We start from the raw sequence: 15,413 nt of genomic DNA, 5'->3' as shown, positions 1-15,413 counted from the left end.
ACTCCAGAAGGTACAGAAGGAAATCTCAGGACTGATAACTGATATGAGTGGAGTTCACTGAGGAAGAGGATGAGATAAATCAGGTCCTTTGTGGAAATGGAGGTATCAGGATCACCTCTTTGCTTGCTTGAGTAGTTCAAGTTCCTCAGTGCTCTCTCTCTTCTTACCTGCCATGCTTTTCTGATGTACAGAGTTGTGCTCCACTTTGTTTCCTCATTGGAAACATTTGCTTGGAGGGAGACAGCTTGTATTGAATTTCCCAAAATTTCCCAACTTTCCCAAAGCTGTGCTCTCGGCATTGGAGGGTTGTGGTGTTTCAGATGGGTAGGGGAGATGCAGTAGAGACAGAACTTAAAGCTGATGATTGGTGAACTGTAAATTTGAGCTGGAAAATGTGGCTGTACTGTAAAATTCAGGACACCATCTGTTTCATTGCTTACTTCCAGTAACATTTGTACTTGATAATTAAAATGTCACACACATTTTTAGCCAGAATAATCCGTGGAGGAGTAGAACTGTGTCTTCTGAAAATCTTTCAAGAGATACAGATAGGAACTAAACTGTTTTGAAACATCTCTTGCTGCTCATAGATGAGTTTTGCTTCCTGTCTTTTTTGTTTGTTTGTTTGTTTCCTTTTTTTCTTTCATAATTTGAGGACAAGGTTGGGAGAATGGCAGATCCTTTTGGAAGGAGCTGTGACCTTAGTGAATATCCCTACATGTCATGTGGTTTATTTTGCTTTAGGTTTATCATACCAGGTTTATCATGTCCCTTCTGGCAGGGGTAGGTTATCTTTGGCTTCAGCTGAAATCAGCTTGGTTTTAAGGGTTTCTTAGCTAGCCTAAGCAAGACTTCCCTCCAGCTGAGGGTTCAATGTGCTGCCTGCTTGTTTGGCTGTGGATGGTGAGGGCGGGCTGGAAGCTCAGGGCTCAAGAACTGCAGGGAGAAGCTGCTCAAAGAAAGGTCAGATCTTGACCCAAGCTTGTGATACCCTCACATTGAGAAAACCAGAGTAAAGGATGAAGCAAGTAGCACTGTTCATGGGCTGTGGAATTGGGTGCTTTTTGCATAGCAGTGCCAGTCCTTCACTGGCACAGAGGGGAGCTGGACTGCTCTCCTTGCCTAGCCCAGGTTGTTGCCTCTCTGTGGTGGCCTCAGTTCAGCTGCCACTTGGGCTGGAGTTTGCTTCATGGCACTGAAAAGATGAAGAATTGAATTTGCTTTTGACTATCTGCAAGTAGGGTTTTTAATGTTTTAATGCTACAAATTAATTAAAAATATAGGGAGCATCTGAAATCCAGAAAAATGCAATGTGTTCGAGCTGATGTCAGTGCTGAATGTGCTGTCACTGACTGCCAGGAAAGCATCTGATGAGGTTTTGCCAGCTCAGTTTCCAGGCACACCATGAGCTTGGACTGTGTGCATAGTCCTTCTGAGCACAACACAATGCACACATCCCTGGGTTTGTTCAGGGTTGCTGTATGAGAGGCTGAAGTGTCATTTTCTTTTGATGTGGCTTTCTAAGGGCATTGTCCTCACTGATTCAGACTAAGATATACTTTTACTAAATGTTTGGGGTGGAACTAGCAGAGGGAAACAAGACATTCTGCACATCTTGTAACGTTTACTTAGTCTTGCTTGCTTAGCTGATGTAAAACCCCTCCCAGCTGAGCTTTGACACAACAAATGCATCCATGGAGTTTTACTAGAAATGCACTCTGGTGTTCCATGAAAATTTTAAATCCAGTTATGTCAACTGTGTGTGTGAATACAAGTTTTAAAATCCTGGTCTGCTGGGAGCCATTTGGAGCTCAGAGTGTTACAGTGCATCAGAGTGTGCCATCAGTTACAAGTCAGGATTAAAGATGAAGTCTGCAAAGAAACCACAGCCAGTACCTCAGAAACATTTCCCAGCCAGCCAGGTGCTTTCAGGGCTGTTTCCCATCTTAAATCAAACATCCCAGCATCCATGCAGACCTTGTACATCACAGCTCAAGATGTATCCTTGCAGGATGAGGTCCTGTGCTTCTGCCAGGAGACTGTATTGTAGTGTGTGAGGCAGGGCTTAAAATATTCTAATTGTCTGCTATGAAATTGCAGTTTTGTTCCCTGGAGTAGAAAAGTGAGTTTAAATCATTAATGCCACAAGTCTCAGTGATGATTACGGAAATGTTTGCAAGTGACTTAATCAGTATAGTTTGTCTGAGTGGCCCATTTTAATATTATTGCACTGATTAAGTTTTCTTAGCTAATATGTGTTTCATTTCCAATTCAATTAAATGAGAATCCCCTTCCATTACATGATATTACAGTAGTGCCCTAGTGGGGCAGGAGCACACTTGGTATTTTCAATTGATACAGATTTCTTCATTATGCAGTCTCATGGTGCTCAATGGAATCAATGAGAGCTGAAATTAAAACTGTAGAAGTTGCAGCTGTAAATACACTGTCCCTTCCTCTATCCCTCTTTTGGCAGCAGGCTGAGAATTTCATTAGTATCAGTTCATTAATTACATTGCAAAAATGTTTTCAATAGATGCTTGCTTTTGACAAAATTTTAGAAAGATTGGGAAGGATTTTCCCTGGATTTCTGTATGTGCAATAGTCATGATAAGCAAAATGTAAGTTGCACTAATGTGCCTTTTTCATGTGCTATATATCCTCAGTTTAGTTTTTAAAAGCACTTTTGTATAACCTATTGTGGGATGTATTAACTGGCGTAAGGAAGATTATCTGCAAATAGCTTGTGAAGGAATTACGTTCCTTCGTGTGAGCCAAACCTCCTCCTTTTATGTATTATTGAAGAGAATTGATTGAGCTCTGATATAGTAACAAATGATTTTATAAATACCTCTCTGGAGTTAATTTCCCATTGTGGGAGATGCAGAGCTCTTGGGGCTGATTGTGCAATCTTTTTCATGAAAACTCCAAGGTTTCTCCAGCGCCGAGGCAGGGATACTCAATAGCAGCTACTCTCATGTGCAGAGGAGCTGGGAGGGGTGTTCAGGCAGCAATTATGAATTTGCAGTGAGTGCTCAGGATATAGGATACATCACAACTTCTAAATACACACTGATGTGTTCATAGAGAAGACAAGTGTGTGTGCCAAGCTGAGACTGGAGCCCTCCACACCCAGTACTTCCTCCTGGATCATATTAGCCACAGAACTGGCAAATGAAGCACACAGGGTTCAGTGATCTCCTGCTTCCCGTGGGTGGCTGGTGGCTGGCAGGACAAGTGTCCACATCCCCTCAGGGATCTTGGGCAGGTTTGCTGTGACAGCCCCTATCTCATTTCACTGCTGTTGTGCAGCTCCATGCAGCCATGTGTCAGCTCATGCCCTCTGCTTGCACACACAGAGCCTGTCTAAAATACTGGTTTTATTTTATTATTTTAAGTATTTTAATCTGGTCCGAGAGAATGTGGCTTTGCATATTTAAGACATAGCTAAAATATATACGGATATAAGGATAAAGCTTTTTTATTGCTAAATATATGCTTTTTATAAACAAGAAGTTGGATTTTTTTTTTAGAATATAATAAATATTTTAGCATAGTTATTCTGGCTCCATAAGTGCAATGAAAATGTTAGCCTTGGCATATCAATCGCACTTTACAGATGACTGTAATTTCCTGAATGTCAAAACTCCAAATTTCTCTACTAAGCAAACTTTTCAGTGGCAAAATAGATTGCCTCCATAATATATCACTGTGTGCAAGAAAAAATGAAATCTTTATGTACTGTATTATGAATCAATGAGGCATTAAGATTCTTGGAAGGGTGAGTGGACTCTGGAAAATGAAAAACTGCCACTATTCCATCTCTGTAAACCGCTGCTTATGGAGTGTAGGCTTTGCAAACCTCGATCTTTGCCACCGCAGAAATATCAGTTACACGTTGAGACTAATTCCTGCAGCAGCATTTAGATGGGGTAAATACTGTTGTAAAGATCTGATTTATAGCAGCATCCTGTGGTTACTCACCAGCTCTGTTGCAGTGGCCTCCTTTTTGCTTTGGGATATCTGCCATGCTTTTTAATGAATCCGTAACAGCTCTGTGACTGGGGCCATGCTGTACCACTCCTGGGAAATGTGTGTGATGTGGCTCCAGGAGCTCCAGGGGACAGGGACAGCTCCTCACACCGGGAGTAGGAAGGTGCTCCTGGCACTCTGTGGGTGCCAGAGCTCAGTGTTTCAAAAGACATCGCTCACACCTTGAGTTTTCTTAGTATGCATTAAGAGCAAAATTCAGCTCTGCCTCCTGTTTATTAAGGGATAATCGCCCTCAGCAAGAAAGGCACTTTGCAAAGCCAAGGCCTTGCTGCTGAGACCTCACAAATCCAGTGTCACCTGTGCTCAGCTTGTCATCCAGCACAATGGAGACATGACACACACTGATCCTCCTGTCACCTTCTCTCTCCTTTCCTTGTGTTTTACCTCCCCTGTTTTACCTCCACACCACTGCTGCCTCCATCCTGATGCCTCTGTCATATAACCAAGCTCATGAGATGGGAAGCTTTACTGCTCTAGACAGGCTGTGATGGAAGCTGGGTGTTTCCAAGGGCAGTTCAGTCCTTTATCCAGCAGGTCAGGTGGGTGGGATGGGTCTGGCCCTGCCCAGCATTGCCACCCTTTGCCATGCCAGACTCCAGGGTGGAGGCAGAGGAGTGGGGATGGCACCAGCAGCTGAGTCACTCTTCTGTTTGCTGAGTCTAAAAACAGAAACTTGCTTCTCTTTTTTGCACTACTGAAAAAAAAAAAAAAAGTAATTTAAAAGGTCACTATTCTTGCTGAATTGGTTGTGAGCAGGGGTGTCCTGCAGAGATCTTAATAATACAGGCAATTATGAAATTAATACCACTCTGGCAGATCTGCAGGGCTGCTCTCCCCTCTGCAGGCAACACTGTGGACAATTATTTTGTGCATGAGGGTAGCTGGGAGCATGTGCGTGTGTGAGGCTGCATATTTTTTACTTATTTAAGGCCTTATTTTCATTATCTTTGTTTGCATATGCCATGCCTGCACATATATGAATGTGTACCTTGACCTGCTAAATCGCTGCCTTCCTCTGTGCCTGAAATGCTTTTTTCCCGCAGGTCTTTCATTTTTGGTAATTTCACGGGCAATGATGGGCTGATGTAATTGCTGTTCTTGAAAAATCCAGCTCCTTTTTATGGGTTTCTCTGGCACTTCTCTCCTGCTGCCGTTGCTGTGGGTAGGCTGCTGGCTTCCTACCCCCACCATTAGTGTTTCTAGACAAAACATCTCTGTGATTCATTGGGTGCTGATAGAAGTGAAAACATAATGATTACTTAGAGGAAATGTAAATTTGCATTTGCTAACAGCTTTAATTCACAGTCCTGAAATACTTGTCTCCTTTCCTTCCAGGCCCTCTTTCAGAGCTAATGCATTATTTGCTTCTGCCACCCTGAGACCCAGAGTAAAGGAATATCATCTGGGTAGTCTTGCAGGCTGCTGCAGAGGAAAGGGGTGTTTGTTCCTCCTTCTCTCCCTCCCCATAATCTTTATCCATCAGTTCTTTAATGAAGAAGGGATTTGTTCATTTAGATTTTACTGTACTTTGAATTTTGGATGAGGTAGACCTGGAAGTTTGGTTTCATTTCAATGCCTGAATATAGAGAGGTGTCATAGGAACAAGTAGTAGCCAGCCCAGGGTCCAGCTGGGCCTGAGCTGCACTGTGGTCTTTGGGGAGAGAAGAGAAGGGGAGCAGTCCTGTTCCAATACCCCTGCTCCATGATCACCTCCTTGCACGAGCTGTGACAGTGGCAGGGGAGGCCCTGGCCTGGGCAGCCAGGTTGCAGATCCAGGGCATGGAACAGTGGGCATGAGATCTTCTCCCTGCAGCTCAGGAGAACTTGACAGCCCCCCTTGCTCCTCTCCCACTCTGAGATGGGGATTGTTGCTGCTGTCTGTGGGGCTGGGAGGCCTTGGAGCAGAGCAGCACTGTGGGAAGCCCATGGGCCATGAATGCATCTCCACTGCTGCCATTGCCATCCACATCACTGCTGGGAAGCATCTGGGACCAATCTAGAGTGGATGCAAACATTTGATTCCAGTGCTGCCTCAGTAAACTTGCCAAATATTTTGGCCTCATCTCTGTGAGTTGTGCTGCACCTCTTGGCAGGGAAGAGGTGTTCTCGTTTTGGGGGGAGGTTCCAAGCAGGGATCGTGTAGGGAGGAGAGGCTCTCACCAGGATGCTCACCCCTGTCCCTCTGATTGTGTCTCTGGGTGACAGAGTTTGTTAAGAATCAGGGATGGTTGAGGCAGGAGAGGCTCTCACAGGATGCTCACCCCTGTCCTTCTGATTGTGTCTGTCGGTGACAGAGTTTGTTAAGAACCAGGATGAGTCACAGTATTAAATGAACACTTTGCCTCTCTCTGAGTGATCTCCAAACAGATGCCTGACTCCAACAAATTAGGCAGCAGCGGTATTTCTCTTGGAGGAACAATTTGTGGTATTAGCAAATCAAATTCTCAGTGGGCCACTCTTGATGGGAATTAACCTCAACTTCTGGGAGCGAAGCACTTGGCGCCCGGCATGGCGTAATTGAGTTTGACTTCTCAGAGAGCTGTGGTGGCCATGATTGATGGGCTGGAGACCCTCTGCCAGAGATTACAATCCATCAGCAGCTTTGGAGCCCACGGGGAGGGTTCCTCAGAGCACAACAGGGAATGTGAGACTCGCACCGTTCGCGTTCCTGACCTTCCGTCATTGTCTGTGACTTTGCTGTCAAATAATCCTGAGCAGGGTCAAATAATCCTGAGCAGGGACGTTTTCCAAGTGCTGTGGGATGAGGGAGAAGTGCAGGACACTGCCTGTGACACAGTTTCTCAGTTTCCCCACAGCTGCTGGGAGCAGTGGAGGAGAAGGAGATGGGATCTCAGATCTGTGTGCGAGGCCACAGTGTGAGAGCATCTTCCTGTGGTGAGATGAGCTGAGACAAGTTACCATCTTAAAAATACCCCAAATTGCTTAGCTTTTAAAAGAATGAGTATGTGGCTACTCTTTTATAAGCAAGCTCTCTAGATTTTTATTCAGCAGCATGAGGAGTTTGTGTGGAGGGGGGGAGGACATGGATGTCCTTGTGCTGCTTGCTGGCTCTGGTGATTGTGCATTGTTTCTGGTGCTGAAGTGCCAACCCTATGATTATTTTTCTTTTTTCAGTAGCTCCATCCTTAATCCTTTGCATCATATGCAGAATCTCTGCTGCAGGGTTTTAGTTTGTTTTATTTGCATTTCTGCTGGATGTGACACAAATCTGGTCTATCCCTTTGCCCCTGCACCTTCAGAGTGAACTTCTTTCAAAATACCCATTTTCACCTGGAGCAGAACTTGGTTTCACACTGGCCCATTAATGTACCACAAAGTCCATGAACTGGGGAAAAAAACCCACACAGATTTGGAAACTTAAAAAATTTCCTCGCCTCCCCCATCTCCACTCAAAGAGATGGAGACACTTGTATAAAATTGCCTCCCATTCACTGCACAAGCCCCGTCTGTGACTCCAAACATCCTAGCCAGGCTTCCCATCTGGCTGAGCTTGACCTAAATACAAATGGGTGTGTTTGAGGCAGCTTAAAGCATGGCTTTACTTTTGCATGGTGAATGGGACTGCCCCAGTACTTTCCCTGGAAATCATAGCTGTGCTTCCTCAGCCCTGTGCTGAAGCTGTGTTTCCCTGTGTTAGTTTGCTCCTGGGAACAGCCTGTGGGGGAGATGGGGATATTTCTGGGGCTGCAGTGCTCCCTGTGCAAAGGCTGTAGGTTTCTCACCCTCAGTAACCTGCAAAGCCCTTCTTGCTGCAGCCTCATTTCTCAGCAGAAATGGGAAAAGGTCACTCAGTCCCTCACCTACTAATCCACTAATGGATGTAACAGGGAGTGGATGTTCAGCTTTCAGCTCCCCTCTCCAGTCCTTACCTCATAGTTCCATCAAGCCAGGCTCAGGTTTCCAGGCTGAAGCCATGGCAGCTGCCAGCATCTGACCTCCAGCCTCCCTCGACCTCAACAGGCAATTAAACAGTGGGGCAGTGGGGTTGGGATGAGTTGTGCACTGACTTTGGGAGATTCTGACCCATTTTGATGCATAATTAGAGTCACACCCCCCCCCCCCTCAGCTTTTTAGTTCTGCACACAATGAGCCCTCTGAGCACTGTGGTGTGAGTACCTGCATATCCCTTCCCTGGCCAGCTTCTCCACACTCTGAACCTGAAGTCTCTGGCTTTACTCAGTGCTGTCATCCTTGGGGTTTCACAGTTCTTTACTTGAACTTCAATTTTTTATTTTTTAATTTTTTTATTTTGCAATTTGAAGTTTGATGCAAGGATTCTTAAAAAAAAACTGATTAAGTTGAAGAAAAGGGAATCTCATTCTGTCCCTTGCAGAGGTGGGGAGAGGGCTGGCAGGAATGGACTGTGTGGCCACAGGATTATCCTTCAAAGCAAACAGGTGCAGCATGAGGAGCAAACTCAACATTGTGGGACTGTTCAGTCCCCACATTCCTCAAGGAATAGCAGTGCTCAGGGAGAGACCAGGAGCAAGTCACTGTCACATCATCCCACATTCCTGATGCCTCCATCCAGGGTCAACCTACTTTGTGAGTTGCCCTCAAACTCCCTTTCTGTGCTTCCTGGCCCCCCAAGTTCATCAGAAAAGCCACGTTCTGGTGAGTGCAGCTCTGAGTTGGAGGGATGATTCACAGTAGTTGGAGCTCTACCTGCAAACATGTTGTTTTGGGCTCTGAAGCACATGCTTCAAGGAGCAGGCAGGAGCTCAGCACCCCCTTGGTAAGGCAGCAGAAAGAACAAGCTGTTACCTACAGAGCTAAAAATAATTGCAATGCTTTAAGTCTTCCTCAGTTGCAGCAGAATGATGCTCAAAGTGCTGATGGCCGAATTCATCTCTGGCACAGCTCTGAGGTGAGGATGCATTAAAGCTTTTGTGACTTTCTGAAGCTCAGTTCAGATGAACACAGAGCAGCACAGCTGCTTTCCTGGAGCTGCCATGATTCCTAACTCAGAGGAGAAGCTTAGGGCAAAAGCTGATGTTCCCAAAAGGGGCAGTGCCTCTTTTGGTAGAATTTTAATAGGCAGGAGAGAAATGCATGAAATTGCTGAGATTGGTCCAGCAACTGACAATGCATCTCTCTCTAAGACACGTCTTCTCATTTTTTGAAAGCAGGATTCATCAGGGCAATAACAAGGTGGAATAAGTAACAGCTGTGAGCCTGTTTCAGCCAGCTGTGCTTAGGCCAGGGAGGATATGGGCCCTGCCTGGGCCATCCCGTGAGTGTCCCTGCCTGGCATCCTGGCGGGTGCTGGGGAGGCCCAGACAGCTCCATGCTCACTGCAGAGCTCAGTGAGCACCTTTACTCAGCCTCATCCCCCCCAGTGTCCCTCGACTGCAGCATTTCCCTGGCAGGCACAGATGGAGGTACCTGCCCAGGTGAGGCAGCCCAGGCTGACAGGGCTCTCTTACAGCACAGCCTCTTCCCCCAGCACATGAGTTTTTATTCATTCTTTTGTTTTTACAACAGCAGCCAAGGGAGATGCTTTGTCACTGCCTGTGACCAAGGAGCACAAAGGGAGAGTGGCTGAAGGGTTTGGGCTGTAATAAAATGCTCACTGGATCGATCTTGGCTCAGGATTTGTTTCCCTTCTTGCATTAACTCCCCATCGATTTCTCTGATGACCTTAGAGCATACAGTCTTGGCCTTCTCCTGCTGGTAGCACCCCTGTGCCTGCACCCTTCTCCCCTGAGCTGAGCTGCTCATGGCCAGCTCCTACAAGGGGCTCTGGGGCAAGCAGGGCTTTGCTTTTGTCCTCACGGTCATCAGAGGTTTTTTACTGTATGTTAGTTGCTATAGTTAATGTAGAGGTTAGTGCTGTATGGTTGGGTCATTATTTTAGTGCAGTGTCCCAGTAAACTTGATCCAGGGCTCAGGAGTCCTGGCAGAAGGTAAAGAAAGGGCTTAGGTTTGTCCCAGAGATGCTCCATTTCCCCCTGCTGGGGATCCTGACGAGGCTGGGTTGCTGCTGCATCAAAGGAGCCTGAGGCAGAAGCATAATCAGGGACAGCTCCTGCTCATTGGAGCAGCTGGTTGAGGTGGTGCTCATGGAAAGCCCTTCCTCTTTGCCAGGCTGGGTTCTCCAATGCTACCAGAGACCTGCTCAGATAAGAGCAAAACTCTCCCCATCTCTGCAAGGGACAGTGGGGTTAGCAGCTGCCACTCACTCATGAAAGTGAGCTTTATTCTTGCTCCCTCTTACCTCCAGCTCTCACAGTGAAATCATTGAATGGCACTTCTGTGCAAAAGGACCTTCCTTGGGATTGTGATGGGGACTTCTGCTTCCTTTGCCTGTGTGAATCTGTGGCCAAATCCCTCTGAGCAGGGGGGTGGTGCTGATTGTGGTGTCCCAACTCCAAGTGCTGAATGCTGTTGTTTCCAGCCACTGATTCTCTTCTAGGATCATTGGTTTTATTTGGCTTTGCACGTTTATTGTACTTTCTACTTACTTAATTATTCATGAGTGTGGATGCTCTAAATAGGAAGAGGAATGGTGATTCTCCAGGTTTTCTTTCCCTGTGCAGTTGGATCCTTTTTGTGCTTGTGATTCACATTTTAGTCCGTTCAAAGACAATTTTCTGTAAAACATTGACATCTAGTGGCTTTTCTGCCAAAGGAAACAACAGGGAACAAAAGTTTGACTTCAAGGTGACCAGTCACAATGTCACTTGAGAGAGCAAATTAATGTCCTTCTCCTCCTTACACAGCACCAAGGACATGGCAATCACACCCCAGGGGCTCAGGGCTCCTGGGCACACACTCCTTGGTGTCCTCCTCCTGGAGGAGTGGCCTTTCCTGGCAGCATGATTTTCTTATTGAGCTACTTTAATTCCATTTGCTTAAGCAGATGGCTGGCATCCTGATGGTGTTCCTCCAGCATCATCCAGGTGAGGCCATGGTCATGTTAGTGGAGGTTCAAAGAGCTGTGTCCATCCCCAGGCTGTGATGGTGGACAGCATGGTGTTTGATGGTGGATATTAATGTGCATCTCAGTGAGCTCTGGGCAAGTTCTGTGGTTGAACTTGCAGCTTTTCCAGCTGGTGACCTGATGGATTCCCTGTGCCAGCGTGACCCCCACCATGTGCTACTATCCTGTTGCTTCAAACCAAAGCCAGAACCTCTCTTGAAAATGTTTTCTCTTACAAAATGCTGTAATGTATCCTTTAATTTCTTTTTAGTGACTTAGCTCTCCTCTCTCACCATTTCAGTCCTGTATCAGATGAAGGCAGGAGAATAAAACAGGATTTATATGGGCTTTGCCAAAGTACTTGTTAAAGTGGAAGTGGTTTGGGGCTTCTGGGCGTGCCCCATTGATCTGGCCTGCAAAAGGAAAGGTCCTGTAGGAAGTGCCTTCCTCAGAGGTGTTAGGCTGCTCTGGGGCTCGAGCAGCTGAGACCCACAACTGCTCATCAGGAATGTAGCATGGGCAGCTCTTTGCTGTCTGTGGAAACCTGTCAGTGCAGCTCTGTTGTACAAGGAAATTAAGAGCCAGAGCTACCTGTGTCCTGCTTGGGTCATGGCTTACATCCTGGGAGATACTCCAAGTATTCTCCAAGGTCTGGTGCGACCTTCAGTTGGAGCACCAGCAGGAGCCTGTTGCCACGTGGACAGCCCAGCACAGACGGGAGTCTTGGGTTCCCTTGGCCTCTGTAGAGACACCACCAGTTAAACAGAGGCAGCTCTGTGTGTGTGCAGGTAGATGCAGCCCTTCACACTCCCCCCAGGGATTTGTTCAGCCGTCCTTCACCCTGTGGAGGTGAACTCACAGAGGAGCCTCTGCAGCAGGGCTGCTGAAAGCCTCTTAAGTGCATCTGCCTGTTTGTATCGATTGTGAGCGTTAATGCGCTCTGTGCTGGAGACGCACGGGACTGAACGCTCTGTTTTCCTCTCCCCTTGGCAGGAACTTCTACTACATCACCATCCTGCGTGACCCCGTGTCCCGGTACCTGAGCGAGTGGCGCCACGTCCAGCGGGGAGCCACATGGAAGGCGTCCCTGCACGTCTGCGACGGCCGCTCCCCGACCACCGAGGAGCTGCCCAGCTGCTACACCGGGGACGACTGGTCGGGCTGCTCCCTGCAGGAGTTCATGGACTGCCCCTACAACCTGGCCAACAACCGCCAGGTGCGCATGCTCTCCGACCTCAGCCTGGTGGGCTGCTACAACCTGTCGGTGATGCCCGAGGAGCAGAGGAATAAGGTTCTGCTGGACAGTGCCAAGGAGAACCTGAAGCGCATGGCCTTCTTCGGCCTGACCGAGTTCCAGCGCAAGACTCAGTATCTCTTCGAGAAGACTTTCAACATGAACTTCATCTCGCCGTTCACGCAGTACAACAGCACAAGGGCCTCCAGCGTGGAGATAGACAAGCAGACTCAGCAGCGCATCGAGGCCCTCAATTTTTTAGACATGGAATTGTACGATTATGCAAAAGACCTGTTCTTGCAGCGGTACCAGTACATGCGGCAGAAGGAGCACCAGGAGGCGCGGCGGAAACGCCAGGAGCAGCGCAAGATCCTGCGGGCGAAGCAGGCGCACCTGAGGGAGCAGGGGGAGAACAGCTCCAGCACTGACTACACAGGGAACGTGGAGCGGTGGCGGCGATAGTGGGGGGCACCTGCCGGGCAGAAAAGACGCGGAGCCCGACCCAGCGTGCAAACTGAGTGATGCTTCTCGAGGGTCTGAAGCAAAAAGAGGTCAAAATGTTGCCTTTGCAGTTGCCTTTGCAGTAAATGTTGTACTGTACGTGGAACACTTAATCTTAGCGTGTAATTAAATTGTCCTTTTTAGGTTTGTTGGGTTATTTATGAAATATGGGAGCCGTCTCGGCTCATCGGAAATGTTTGCTTGGACATTTATTTAAAAGAAGTGAAAGAAAAAAAAAATCCTTAAATTAGTTATGAGTACAAAATGGGATGCTGGAAAATGTTTATGATGCTCAGCTGAAATCTATCTGGGAAGCAAACTCATTTCCTAATAACGAGCATTTAGCATACTCTCACAATACAGTATATGAACAAATCCTTTTCCTTTGATTTTATCTTAATTTTATTTTAATAATGTGTTTTCAAGGGCACCAACTGCTTATGATATTTACCAAGTTAATGAGTGAACGATGAAGGGAACAGTAAAGGTCTAGAAAAATTATCGACTAGTTTTATGTATAATATTGGCTTTTAAAATGAATAGAAGTAATTTCTCTAGTTATATAAATATTTAAAATTTTAAACTTTTTCTACCTACTGCTGTTTAGAGTTTTAAGCTTGGTCTATCTCATATTAAAAAAAAAGAAAAAAAAACTACATGCATACTTTTCTGAACTCAATGCCAATGTTATAAGACACTGTTTCCAGAATTTTTCAGGGCAGTATGATTTTAACCATTCTGGAAAAGTTACAGCACATTCTCATGTTTGTTTCATAAAGCCTTCTCCAAGTTATAATCCTGTGACAGTGTCTCATTTTAAGTCTTTCTTACCCATTAGAATACATAATGCTGAATTTATCATTCCTTAATAATTGGTGGTATAAACTAGATGAAATTATGTTGCTGATATTTGTGTAGTGTCTTTAAAAAGTCATAAAACTCTCTAATCCCAGCAATATTATAAAGAGAATTGCTCAACGGAAGTAGATTTACACTTGAATTAGGATTTACTTCCAGTAAATCTTTGCTACACCAGATAAGAACAGGGCTTTTTTTTTTTTCCTATGCTCTTGAGCCCTTCATAGCGATAACGGATGAGGACTGGAAACGAGGGAAGCCAGTTTTTCCATAGCCATAGTTAGAGGAGGAGAAGGAGGTGTGGTGCATGGGGTGCACAGCTTGCTCCCCAGCAGGCTCTGCTGGGCTCGGGTGCGGAGCTGGAGCGGGATCCCCGCAGCCCTCCGGCCTCCCCCAGACCCACAGGAGAGCAAACGTGGTGTGAGGGGCTCCTACAAATCTCTATGCAAAAAAAAAAATACAAACCTCTGCAAGGCTTGGGCCAGGCTTTCAGCAAGCTGAGAACATTTGTCCTGCAGTGCTGCCGAGCTTGGCACTGAGCGGAGGCGGCCGGGAGGGCCCTCTGTGGCCCCGGGGACACGATGCTCACAAGGCTCACTTGCACTGTTGCCTTTCACCTGTAATACTCTATACACCATGAAGGCAGGGGGGTAGGAAACGAGGCAGAAGGCTTTAAAAACATCTTACGGCTCCACGCCTAAGTTACCTGGAAGTGGTTTTACATCTGATGATGTGTGGCTGCCTGGGGGCAGCAACCCTGCCAAGGGCAAGGGGAGAGCAAAGCAGCAGCAAACCAATACCCTGCATTAGCAGCTTTGAGAAGAGAATTACTTCATGTACAGCAATTTTTTTTTTTTTTAATGAGAACTGCAGTTGCCAATATGATGTCTCAGTTGTATTTTGGTTTTCACGGGGGAAAATAATTCACTCTTGAAACTGAAAGGCACTGCTGTAAACAGGACTTAACTGTGGGTGAGCTGGAGGCCTGTTGCAGGAGGTGCATCTTGTTTTTATGCTGTGGTGTGCATGGTTTACAGAGACTAGTTGCATTTTCTTTGTGTATACTGTTTATTGTATATAGGGGATGTACGAATATAAGGATACCATTTTGTCATAACCATATCAAATTCTACTGATTTCCACCGTAGACGCTGTCTTATTGTGTAGATTTACAGGCCAATCCACTGACTTTGATTGTGTCATTTAACAATAGAACTGATAAATAAAATTTAACTACAGACTTCTGATTTTCATGTGATTATTTCTTTTTCTGACGATGTGTTGAGAGCTTCACAGTTGAGAATGGATGGTAATTCCCACATGAGTGAAATAGCAGTTGACAGCAAGTATGTGAATTTGAACTCATAGCTTTCCTGAATTGTATTTAAACTACAGCTTTCAAGGGCAAAACCACTTTGGACTTTTGTCTGGTTCGGGAGTTACTGCAGAGGTTTCAACTTCTGAGTAGCCCTCAGAAAAACAAGCTGTGGTTTCTGGTGATTTTAAATATGATTGTTAGTGGTCTGAAGCATTAAGGAATTCTTTCTCTTTTGTGTACGTGTATGTGTGTATACGTATATGATTTATTTTTATCCTTTATGAGATACCCACCCTCTATGTTGACCCTGAAAGATGCTGCCTATCCACTGACTTCCAGTGCATCCCACTGTATCCCTTCTGGGGACACAAAAAAAATTGACAGGGACACTTTCCACTGTCCCAGGTTGCTCCAAGCCCTGTCCAACCTGGCCTTGGACACTTCCAGGCATCCACAGCTTCTCAGAGCAACCTGTGCCAGGGCCTCACCACCCTCACAGAGAGGAA

The 15,413-nt window shown here is 46.2% G+C and overlaps 1 protein-coding gene across 1 annotated transcript in view; it reads left to right on the top strand.

Moving 5' to 3' along the window:
* The window catches only part of HS6ST2 (heparan sulfate 6-O-sulfotransferase 2), a 126,971-nt gene extending 112,142 nt beyond the window's left edge, over positions 1–14,829 (top strand). The window contains exon 2 of the mRNA XM_036402233.2: positions 11,990–14,829. Within this exon, the coding sequence (XP_036258126.1) occupies positions 11,990–12,692 (703 nt within the window). The 3' untranslated portion in view covers positions 12,693–14,829. The remainder of the gene's footprint in view (positions 1–11,989) is intronic.
* Positions 14,830–15,413: the final 584 nt, after the last annotated feature.

The sequence above is a fragment of the Molothrus ater genome, chromosome 14 (genome assembly GCF_012460135.2).
Source record: "Molothrus ater isolate BHLD 08-10-18 breed brown headed cowbird chromosome 14, BPBGC_Mater_1.1, whole genome shotgun sequence".
In the NCBI taxonomy this organism is placed as follows: Eukaryota; Metazoa; Chordata; class Aves; order Passeriformes; family Icteridae; genus Molothrus; species Molothrus ater.
This window is presented reverse-complemented; position numbering and strand designations above follow the sequence as displayed.